This window comes from Trichosurus vulpecula, chromosome 2 (assembly GCF_011100635.1).
Source record: "Trichosurus vulpecula isolate mTriVul1 chromosome 2, mTriVul1.pri, whole genome shotgun sequence".
In the NCBI taxonomy this organism is placed as follows: domain Eukaryota; kingdom Metazoa; phylum Chordata; class Mammalia; order Diprotodontia; family Phalangeridae; genus Trichosurus; species Trichosurus vulpecula.
The window spans coordinates 47,769,787-47,781,968 of NC_050574.1; the positions used below are offsets into that span (position 1 = coordinate 47,769,787).

Sequence of the window (12,182 nt, forward strand, 5' to 3'; positions counted from 1 at the left end):
CAGCACTCCCTAGACTGGCACCACTGCTCCAGCTTCCCTTTGGTTCATTCCCAATCTTGACCCTGTGGTCAATGGGTTCATTTTACCCTGTCTTCTTTTCTTGAATTCCTTCCCTAATCCCTTCTCCCTTTGCTGCCCATGTCTCACTGAACCCCCAACCTGGATCACTCCCATTTTTTATTCTACTGCTAGAAAAATCATATGAAATGGAGATGTAAGCACAGTGATCCTGGAGTCAGAGGACCTGGGTTCAAATTCCATCTTTGTCCCAGAGACATCTTTTTTTCCTTAATGGTATTTTTTTCAATTGCATGTAAAGATAGTTTTCAACATTCATTTTTGTAAAATTTTGAGTTTCAAAATTTTCTCTCTCTTTCCCTTCCCTCCCTCCTCCTCAACACAGCAAACAGTCTAATATTGGTTATACATATATAATCATGTTAAATATATTTCTATACTAGTCATGTTGTAAAAGAAGAATCAGAACAAAAGAGAAAAACCATGAGAAAGAAAAAACAAAAAACAAAAAAAGTGACAACAGTATGCTTTGATCTGCATTCACACTCCATAATTCTTCCTCTGGATGTGGTTCACATGTTCCATCATGAGTCTTTTGGAATTGTCTTCAATCATTGCATTGCTGAGAAGAGCTAAGTCTATCAAAGTCAGTCATTGCACAATGTGACTGTTACTGTGTACAATGTTCTCCTGGTTCTGCTCACTTCACTCAGCATCAGTTCATGCAAGTCATTCCAGGTTTTTCTGAAGTCTGCCTGCTCATCATTTCTTATAACACAATAGTATTCCATTACACTCATTTACCACAACTTGTTCAGCCATTCCCCAATTGGTGGACATCCCCTCAATTTCCAATTCTTTGCCACCCCAAAAAGAGCTACTATAAATATTTTTATACATGTGGGTCATTTTCCCATTTTTGTGATCTCTTTGGGATACACACCTAGTAGTGATATTGTTAGGTCAAAGGGTATGTGCAGTTTGGTTGCCCTTTGTGTCCCAGAGACATCCTAAACTCAGTATTTCCAAAACTAAACTCGTTATCTTTTCCCCTAAAACCATTCCATTTTCCATACATCCTCATTTCTGTCAAAAGCTCCACCATTATCCCAGTTTCCCAAGTTTTTAACTGAGGCACTTCTCATTTTCCTTCCCACCGCCCATGTCCACATCAGTTGCCAATCTTGCTTTTTCTACCTTTACAACATCCCTCACATCCAGTCCCTTCTCTACCACCTTAATTTAGGCCCTCATCACCTCTCACTTACATTAGCAACAGCCTCCTAATTGGACTCAGTGCCCCAAGTCTCTCCATGACAGTCCATCCTGCACACTGCTGCCAAAGGAATTTTCCTCAAACACAGAACTGATCATGCAGCACCCCTATTCAATTGATTCTAGTGGTTTCCTGCTGCCACTAGGATAAAAAATAAGTTCTTCTGCTTAGCTTTTATACAATCTGGCCCCAACCTAAATTACTACACTCATGGGTATTATTCATCCTCCTACACTCCGTGATCCAGCCAAACTGGCCTAAGCTATGCTATTCATATCCAACGTTCCTTCTCCCATCTCCCTGCCTTTCCAGAGTCTCCCTCTTCCTTTACTATGCAGCTCAAGTCCCATCTTTGGCATGAAGCCTCTCCTGATCCCCACCCCCCACCACTGTCAGTGCCCTCCTTACCAAGCTATCTTGTATTTGACTACTCTGTATACATACATTGTTAATAACTTTACATTTCTGCTGTGTATGTGTATACACACACATACACACACACATACATACACACCTTGTGGCATTTAAAAAAGTTCAAGAGATATAATTTCTGGGTACTTTAACCATTTTATTAATAATGCCAGCATGCTTATTAATAAAAGGATGGTCATTTAATCTTCTCTCTTAGACCAAAGACCCTTCATGGCAGTGGGCTCACAGTTTATATGTCCTTGGAAGAACAGATGTTCCTGAGGGTTCCTGATTGGTGAACAATTAATGAGGGAATTAATATTCTAATGAGAGGGTGGACTATATTACAATGAGGGTCTTGGGGTACATGACTTGGATCACCCAAAGAGACTTATCAATTTCTTTATCACCTGTCTGACAAAAGGGAGTATCCACATTTTCCCAGACCTATTTGAGCAAACACAATGAGCAGGAATGCACCCAATAGCCCAAACTTAGAATTTCCTTTACTGTCTTTGATTAGATCTCAGCCATCCTGGCTGGGTAAATGTATGAGAAAGATTTCCTATACCAGTTGACTTCTGATGAGGAAGTAGAAAAAGTGAAAAACCTTGGTTCTGATTCAGTAATTAGTTATTGACACATGTGAGAAATAATCATTTCTCATACTTGTTTTTTCTGTCATTAGAATGTAAACTCCTTATGAGTAGGAACTGCTTCATTCATTATACAGTGTCTGTAACCAAAGTGCCAAGCACATAGTAGGCACTTAATGAACATGAAATTGATTGATTTCTTCTCTGCAGGTCTCCCCATCCTTAAATAAAAACAAAAACCTTCATTTAGCTCTACCATTCTCTCAAGTTATTATCTTATTTCTCTTCTCCCTTTCACAGCCAAACACCTAGAAAACAAGAATGATAGCTAGCACTTATATATAGTGCTTTAAATTTGCAAAGTGCTTTACATATGTTGTCTTATTAAAAGCCTCAGGCACTCATTACCTCCATTTCCTGTCATCTTGTTAATTTCCCAGTCATCTGTAATCTGGCTTCAAACATCAGTGTTCAATTAAAACCACTCTCTCCAAAATGACCACTGATTTCTTAATCACTACACTGAATGGCCTTCTTCACAGTCCTCATTCGTCTCTACCTCCCTGAAGCATTTGACACTGTTGACCATCACCTTGATTTGGACGCTCGCTCCTCTATGGTTTGTCACACTTTGCTCTCTCTTGCTTCTTCTCCTACCTGTCCAGCGGTTCCTTGCCCATCTTCTTTGCTGGGTGATTGCCCATGTCCCACCCTTTAACTGTGCTTATAACCTGGGGCTCTGTCCAAGGTGGTCATTTCTTTTCTTTCTATACTCTTACTGATCTTGTCAGTTTCCCTGGGTTTGATTTATTATCTCAAAGTGGATGATTGCTAGATCTATAGAAATATATATCTATATATATATATATATATCTATATATATATATGAATGTGTATATATATGTGTATATATATATGAATGTGTGTATATATATGTGTATATATGAATGTGTATATATGTGTGTATATATACATATATGTGAATGTGTGTATATATATGTATATATAAATATATGAATGTGTATATGTGTATATATATGTATGTGTGTATATATATACATATATGTATGTATATATGTATATATGCGTGTGTGCTGTATGTGTATATATGTATGTCTATATATACATATGTGTGTATGTATATATGTATGTGCTGTATGTATATATGTATGTCTATATATACATATGTGTGTATATGTGTATATATGTGTGTTGTATGTGTATATATGTATGTCTATGTATGTATATATACATACACATATATACATATATACACACACATATACATATATACACATACACATACATATATATACATATATATTTATATATACATATATATATTGACTCTAGCTTCATTCTTACAGGGCTTGACTGGTTGGGGAGTCTTTCTCTAGTGCTATTGACTTAAATTCCCATTCTGACATCTTCCCACACACACACTGTTAACCCCCAATGACTAGCACTCCAGCTCCATTTAATCAATTAACATTGATTAGTTTTTATAAAGAGATATTTACTTAAAAGATATAGCAATAACAGAAGTACAAAGATTTTCCCCCAGGACTTGGGGGACACGTCCTCTCCCATACAACTCAGTCTCTAGAAAGATTAGGATCAGATTTAACAGTTTCTATATAATGCACTGCCTCCCCCCTCAAAAAAAATGGTTAGGTCCAAATGTAGGCATTAATGCTAGGTGAGTCCTATCTTAGCTATTGATGAGCTGCATTGCAAAGGCTATTTCTTGCTCCTCAGAGTATTAACGCTAAACTGGCTGCAAAATCCAGCTTGAGATTACTACCAGACCTCTTTCTTATATCACCTTCAACTAAAACAAAGGAACAAATTCTGAGGGCCACATGTCAGTCTCAGATGGGAAGGGCGCATGACTTCTCCCTTCCAGTATTGACTCTTCTCTTACCAGAGCATTGCTGGGCAGAAATTAAATCAGATCAAGAGAAGAAAGAGGTTCTGGTCCATTAGTCCCTTTTGAATGTACCCCTAATTCCGGCTAAGAAGCTAGTCAAAGATACACCTTTTCACTATATAGTTAGCAGACTAGAATCAGTTAGAGAATATCCACACACATTCTGAAGTCCCTATGGGGATCGCATCAGCCAAACATTCTGTACATGCTCATAAGGACTGGCCTCATTGGCCAGTCCCTTATTACATATATAGCCAGCCCTATTCTTTCCCCTGAAATCCAGTCTCATGTGGACATTGCCAACTGGATGTCCCATAGATACCTCATAGACATGTCCAAACAGATCTCATTGTCTTTCCCCTAATGATACCTCCCTGTTTTGTTTGAGGGTGCCACCACCCTCCCTGGCATTCAGGTTTGCAAACATGGATACATCTTCAACTCTTCACACTCATTCACCTCCCATAGCCAATTGGTTGCCAAATCTTTTCATTTTGTCATACCCCTTTCTCTCCACTCAGTCACAAATAAAGGGTAGGAGGGACCAGTACAATCTCTCATTGCTCTCACCTGAACTATTGCAATCACCTTCTAACTTGCAAAATGACAAAGGACAAGCATGGCTCCAAACACCAGAGAGGGAAAGCCACCTCCACCCTCACTCCCTCGCAGAGCTGGGAGCTCCACAGTTTGGGACATTGTACATTTTTTTCAGACTTTTTCAGTTTATCAATCAGTTTTGCTGCTTTCTCTCTTTTTCCTTAAAAAATATTATTTGTTATATGGGCTAACTTTCTAGTTCATGTTTTTCTTGGAGGCTTTTGGTGTAGGCTCTTGCACTTTGTTGACTTCTTCAGGCCATATGTTTTGGCCTTCTTTGTCACCAAAGAAAGATTCCAAAGTCTGAGACTGAATCTGGGTGTTTTCGCTGCCTGGCCATGTTCCCAGCCAACTTACTTGACCCTTGAGTTTTTCATCGGGGTATGACTTCTTGTAGAGCAAAGAGTACTTTGTTCCAAGCTTGAGGGGATGCACCATTGACTTCAGAGCTATTTCTATATAGCAAGTTCTGCCACCCCAGCACTCCTCCTTCCTCAAGAACCACCAACCCAGACCTGATGCAAATCTTCAGCAGGCTCTGCACTCCTGCTCTGATCCACCACTTAATTCCTCCCACCAGGTGGGCCTGGGGCTGGAAGTAACTGCAGCTGTAGTTCTGTAGCTGCACCTCCCCCGCTGCCCCTGGGGCGGTGGTCAAACGTGAACTCTGTCCCCTGCAGCTTTTCGCACTAACCTTCTCTGTTGTCTTTGGTGTTTGTGGGTTGAGAAGTCTGGTAACTGCCACAGCTCACTGATTCAGGGTGCTAGGGCCTGTTCTGCCCAGCTCCTGGTCTGGCTGATCCTGCTGCCTCCCATGCTGAGCTCCACTCCCCTCCACTCCTTGCACGATAGACCTCATCCAGCGACCACCCAGGCTATCCTGGACTGGATCCCTGCTTCCCTCTGCTATTTTGTGGGTTCTACAGTTCTAGAATTTGTTCAGAGCCATTTTTATAGGTTTTTGGAGGGACATGGTGGGGAGCTCATGCAAGTCCCTGCTTTCCAGCCGCCATCTTGGCTCCACCCCTGGAAGTCCATGGGCTAACTTTCTATGAGAAGGATGGCAGAGAGTTAATGGGAGACATTTTGTGAAAAAGACTTCTAACTTGCTTTCCTGCTCCTAGTCTCTCCACCCTCTGACCCATCCTCTATACAGCTGCCAAAGGGTCATTTCTAAAGCACAGCTCTGACTGCATCATCTTCCAGCTCAAAAAGTTTCAGTGAGTCCCTATTACTTCTCAGATAAATCCCTCCACTCAGTATGTAAAGCCCTTCATGCTCTAATGCCAACCTACCTTTCCTAGTTTATTACACATTATTCCTCTCTGGACACTCCACATTCTAGCCAAACTGGTATGCTCACTGTTCCTCCCACACACCCTTCCATCTCTCATCCCTGGGCCTATGTAAACATTGTCCCCCATGCCAGGAATACACTCCCTTCTCAATGTAGGACACTGGAAAGAGCTCTAGAGTGAAAAGGATCTAGGTTTAGTTCTCCCCTCTAATTTTGTTGTTGTTTAGTTGTTACCATTGTGTCCAATTCTTTGTAACCCCTTGGTTTTTTTGCAGGGGAGAGTTCTTGGCAAAGATACTGGAATGGTTCACTATTTTCTCTTCCAGTTAATTTTACAGATGAGGAAACTGAGGCAAGGACAACTGGGTGGTACAGTGGATAGAGTACCAGGCTTGGAGGAAAGAAGACTCTTCTGGGGGCAGCTAGGTGGTACAGTGAGTAGGGCACTGGCCCTGGAGTAGGGAGGACCTGATTTCAAATCTGGCCTCAGACACTTGACACATGTACTAGCTGTGTGACCTTGGGCAAGTCACTTAACCCCAATTGCCCTGCCAAAAAAAAAAAAAAAGAAGAGTCTTCTTCCTGAGTTCAAATCTGGCCTCAGACACTTACTAGCTGTGTGACCCTGGGCAAGTCACTTAACCCTGTTTGCCTCAGTTTCCTGATCTGTCAAGTGAGCTGGAGAAGGAAATGGCAAACCACTCCAAGCATCCCCAAAATAGATGTTCATCATTTGGGGAATGGTTAAACCAATGGTGGTACATGAATGGAGAAATAAAAAAATATGATGACTACAAAGAAGGCTGAGTAGATTGACACAACCTGATTCAGAGGGTAGAAAATAATATCCATAATGACAGCAGCAATGGAAATGAAAAGAATAAGCCCTAAACCATGAAAAGTGGGTGTTGCAAAATGACAAAGGACAAGCGTGGCTCCAGACCCGAGAGAGGGGAAGCCATCTCCACCCACACTCCCTCGCAGAGCTGGGAGCTTCACGGTTTGGGACATTGTACATTTTTTTCCAGACTTTTTCAGCGTATTGATCAGTTTTGCTGCTTCCTCTCTCTTTTTCCTTAAAAAATATTATTTGTCATATGGGCTAACTTTCTATGAGAGAGATGGCAGAGAGTTAATGGGAGAAATTTTGTAAAAAAGACTACCTATATCAATAAAAATTTATTTAAACAAAAAAGAATTCCTACTTTCCTTCAGTCTTTCAGCTCAAGTATTTCCTTCTCCATGACGTTTTCTCAGGTGCTAACACATCCCTCTGTTATTTTGCATATATTTTCATTTACTGTTTCTTTACAATAGAATATAAGCTCTCTGAGGGCAAGGACTGCTTCATTCTCGTCTCTATGTCCCTTCAGCCTAGCACGGTGCTTGGCACACAGTCGACCTTTGACAAATGCTTGTTGTTGAACAGTCCTGGAAGGTGGGAGTCTGTTCACTCCTGCTCTGACTGTACCCCATCTTGGACTTACTGGCCTATTGTTTATATCCTGGTGGGATTTGACCCTCAAGACATATCTACTTGCCCATAATTTTTCCCATCACCTGATCCTCACAGCCTGCTTCCATCAACCATTATTCCATACTTCCAGAAGGAGCCCATCTGGAGCCAGGGCAGGATCAGCTTCCTTCCAATATGGTGACCCTATTCTCAGCTCCACCTATGGTTGATAGAATATGGCTTCCAGGAATAAGGAGGCAACATTCCCTCTGTTCTCTTCCCTGGTCATAGGACATCTTGAGAATTGTGATTGGTTCTAGGTATCACATCTTGTTTGAGGAAGGACACTTCATAGAAGGGCAAAGTAAGCAGTGAGAAGACTGGACACCATACTCTAAAAGGAAGAGTTGAAAACCTTAGGATAATTTAGCTTGGAAAAGAAAAAGTTTGGGGGTGGGTAGAGGGGACTGGTGACTGTCCTCAAATGTCTGAAGGACTTTCATGTGGGTGAGAGATTAGATTTGTTCTGATGGGACCCAAAGGGAAGACCTGAGCACACCAGACCAAACTTGAGAGAAAATTGTATTTAGTCTCAATGTTAAGGAAAAACTTCATACAAATGAGAGCTGTCCAAAAGCCATTTGGGTTACAGTGGGGCATAGTCATTTTCTTATCATTGGAGATCAATAAGCAATAGCTGGATGACCAATTATCAGAGATGTTATAGAAAGTCAAGATTTTTCTCTGGGTTAGCCTAGGTGCCCTCAAGGGTTCTTTGATTCCCTGATCTGTATGATGATCAAAACCGTTGTGCATTTCTTTGATAGTTCAAAAGGAAATACAGAAAGATCCATTGCTAAAGACTCTTGCCACTGGAAGGTCATATGACTATCTAATGTAAGTATCCTTAGGAATAGTATACTTTTTTAAGGAATATTTTAGAAATATTATACTTTTTTTCTATGTTAGCTCAAGCTCCCATTATAGGATGCAAAAGTCCATTAGAAGATTTACTAGCTTGTAAGAAATAGACCAAGTTTCAGATTGCTAAATGTTTCATTCAGCAAGCTTTTCTTGGATTCAAGTCAATTAAATATTTAAGCACTTGGTACTGTAGCATCAAGTCATGGTGCTCCATTATAGCAACAGAAATCAGATGCAGTGCCTACCCTTGAGGGGTGTATGCACTAAGAGAAGAAATTAAAAAGATAAGATGGTCCCCCCACCCTGCGCGCGCACACACACACACACACACACACACACACACACTGGGAGCTAGCTAGCATTCTATTTAGGAAAATTCCCAGTACAAAAGCTAGAGAATACTAGCAGAGAAGCCTGCCTTCTAAGGCCCTCCCAGCTCTCATATCCTGTGTTCTAAGGTCCCTCCCAGCTCTGACATTCTGGATTCTAAGGGCCCCCCAGCTCTGATGTTCTGTGTTCTAAGGGCCCCCCAGCTCTGATGTTCTGTGTTCTAAGAGCCCTCCCAGCTCTGACATCCTGTGTTCTAAGGGCCTCCCAGCTCTGATGTTCTGTGTTCTAAGGGCCCTCCCAGCTCTGACATCCTGTGTTCTAAGGGCCTCCCAGCTCTGATGTTCTGTGTTCTAAGGGCCCTCCCAGCTCTGACACTACATGTTCTAAAGTCCCTTCTGGCTCTAAATGCTATGATCCTATACTGAGGGAGTCCATAGTGAAGGAAGAAATAGTATGATATGAGATTAGTCAGAAAGTTAAAAAATAAAGTAAGGCCCCTTGGCATTGGCCAGTCTTCTTGTATGCTTGGTTTTAGTACCAATTCCTGTCACTGAATAGACAGTTTTCTCCTTGACTTTCAGAGGAGATGTCAATGTCTTCAGTCCACATCAGTTTTCCCATTCACCTGCCTCAGGGCCCAGCTTTTCATTTTGCAGAATGTCTGGAATCATTTCTCATACAGAATCACTACACTGATCACTCCAAATCAAGAGCAGAGTTATCTTCTCCCACCTTTATTGTTAGCTATACAACAAACTTCAGCCGTAAGTTTACTGAAGCTTTAAGAACCAGGAGCACCTGGTGTGAATTTAGGCACCCACATCACCTCCCCGGACCTCAGTTTCCCTTGTTATAAAACGGTGGAATTGTACTAGATAATCTCTAAGGCCCCACCTCAATCTGACGTTCCATGCCCTAAGATGCCTCCCAGCTCTGGCATCCTAGGTTCTGTGACCATTCCAGTTCTAAAAATTGCTCCCAGTTCCAGTATTTCATATTCTAACGTCCCTTACAGCTCTGATAGTCTATGTCCTAGGTTGCTACTTAGCTCTGACGTTCAATGTCCTAACTCTCTTCTAAGCTTTGACATTTTGTATTCTAAGATCCCTTCTGGCTCTGACATTCTCTGTCCCATGAGCCCTTTCATTCTATGAAGGTTTTGTTTTCTGCCCTCTGACTACCAATGTTTTCCCAGTATGGTACCCTATGACTTGCTCTATTTAGTAAAATACAAGACTTCATTAAGCTTTTTAAAAATCAAACAGAGTTCTCACTGTAGTCTCCCAGACCTTGCCTTTAGACAGATCCTTTTCATAGGAAACTACATGGGACTGGATCTGATCTAACCCTGTTTCATTGATTTCAGGGAAGAATTCATGGTTGCCCAGAAAAAGCTAGTCTCCCAGCACGAGCTCATCATTGCCCTGAAAACAGACCTTTCCAAAAGCCAAGCCAAGATGTCTACGTTAAAAGGTATGTCCACGCACTTTGGCATTAAACTGGAGATCCCAAGATGCTATGGCAGGGGCGGGCAGAGACAAAGTAGCTTTCATTGTATCTGAAAATTCTGAAGCTACAAGTCATTGGTGAAATGCTTTCTTTTCTTCATTTATATGATTTTTGCTGAGGATTTAACATATACAGCCTTGTATGTAGAATCTGACTCTGAGACTGAGAGACCTAAGGGAAAGTCCTACACAACGAACATCTCCCCTATATCAACACTCATACTACGGATGTTTGCTGGTACTACTGGAGGAAGTGTCTCATTGGAGACAATTGCTGATACTTGGCTTCCCCTCTCTGGACCTTAGTTTCCTCATATATAAAATGTGAGAATGGGTCCCTTTGAGACCTAGGTTCCAAGGTCCCTTCCAGGTCTGATATTTTATGTTTTCCCTTCTAGCTCTAACAGTCTGTGTTCTCCCATCTCTGACGTTCTGTGTTCTAAGATAAGGAATCCTATGTTCTAAGGGCCCTCCCAGTTCTGACATTGTGTGTTCTAAGGCCCCTCCCAGCTCTCACGTTCTGTGTTCTAAGGGCCCTCCCAACTCTGACATTCTGTGTTCTAAGACCCTTCCCAGCTCTGACGTTCTCTGTTCTAAGACCTTTCCCAGCTCTGACATTCTCTATTCTAAGACCCTTCCCAGCTCTGATATTCTCTGCTCTAAGGCCCTTCCCAGCTCTGAAGTTTTATGTTCTAAGGCCCCTCCCGGCTCTGGCAACCTGTGTTCTAAGGGCCTCCCAGCTCTGACATTTTGTGTTCTAAGGGCCCTCCCAACTCTGACATTCTGTGTTCTAAGGCCCTCCCAACTCTGACATTCTGTGTTCTAGGGCCCTTTCTAGCTCTGACATCCTGTGTTCTAAGGGCCCTCTCAGCTCTGACATTCTGTGTTCTAAGGCCCCTCCCAGCTCTGACATTCTGTGTTCTAAGGCCCCTCCCAGCTTTGACATTCCAATCTTTTAAGTCCCTCTTATGACAGTTTCTATCCAACTTTAAATGCTATGGTTTGCCTCTAGTTGCAAATTCTTGAGGAGAAATCTTGAAATAGCTCTTATCCTATAGGATAAGATAGCTCAGTTGGAGGTAATTCTAGGAATCTTAGTGAAGTCCAGAGAGAAGTCCTATGCGCAGTGCTCATTGACCTTCAGGCTTTAAGCTGTTAGACCATCCCTCTGGTTTAGATATGATTTTTTTATTTGTTTTAAGATCCAGTCCTTTTTCTGAAGGGAAAGAGAGAGTCTGGGAAATGTAACGTCTGCTTTTAAACAGACAGAAGGTCCAATATTTTGTACCTTGTGGTTAAACCAGTTCTTGAAGTTGAAGGGGTGAGGGCCAGTGAGGAGGAACAGGAAGAACAGGGCTCTTCTGTTTCTGTGCTGATGCCAAAGGCTCAGGATCAGACCTTTCCCCTTCTTTCTCCTCTTCCATGTCCCTCCTCTCCCTGATCTTCGGTCTATTCCTCCTTTGTGTTCCTTCCCTCCACCCTTTTTTTTTCTTTCAACCCTGACAAAGCTAGAAGGCCCTGTGGGCAGGAGTGAGGGGGCCTACTCAGGTTTAAGGAGCAGGTTGTCATTTTTGATGGAAGGGAGTGGTGCCTAGCCACTGTTTTTTTCCCTATTTTCAACTTTAGGGGTTCCAAACATTCTCTGAGCTTTGGTCTCCTGAGCCAGGGTCTACACTTATAGAAAATCCTCCAAGTCATTTCTGGCTGGACTCAACCAATATGAGTGATTTTTCCCTGTGTTTGTATGAAAGAAAGCAAATTTTCCAGATGTTTGATAAGTCACTTAACCATCCTGAGCCTCAATTTCCACATCTGTAAAAAAGAGAAAGAGAGAGT

General features: G+C 41.9%; 1 protein-coding gene across 1 annotated transcript in view; it reads left to right on the forward strand.

Annotated features, from left to right (window-relative positions):
* The window catches only part of FHAD1 (forkhead associated phosphopeptide binding domain 1), a 189,718-nt gene that overhangs the window by 128,382 nt on the left and 49,154 nt on the right, over positions 1 to 12,182 (forward strand). Inside the window, 2 exon segments of the mRNA XM_036745951.1 lie at positions 8,412 to 8,481; positions 10,205 to 10,311. Coding sequence (XP_036601846.1) covers positions 8,412 to 8,481; positions 10,205 to 10,311 — 177 coding nt within the window.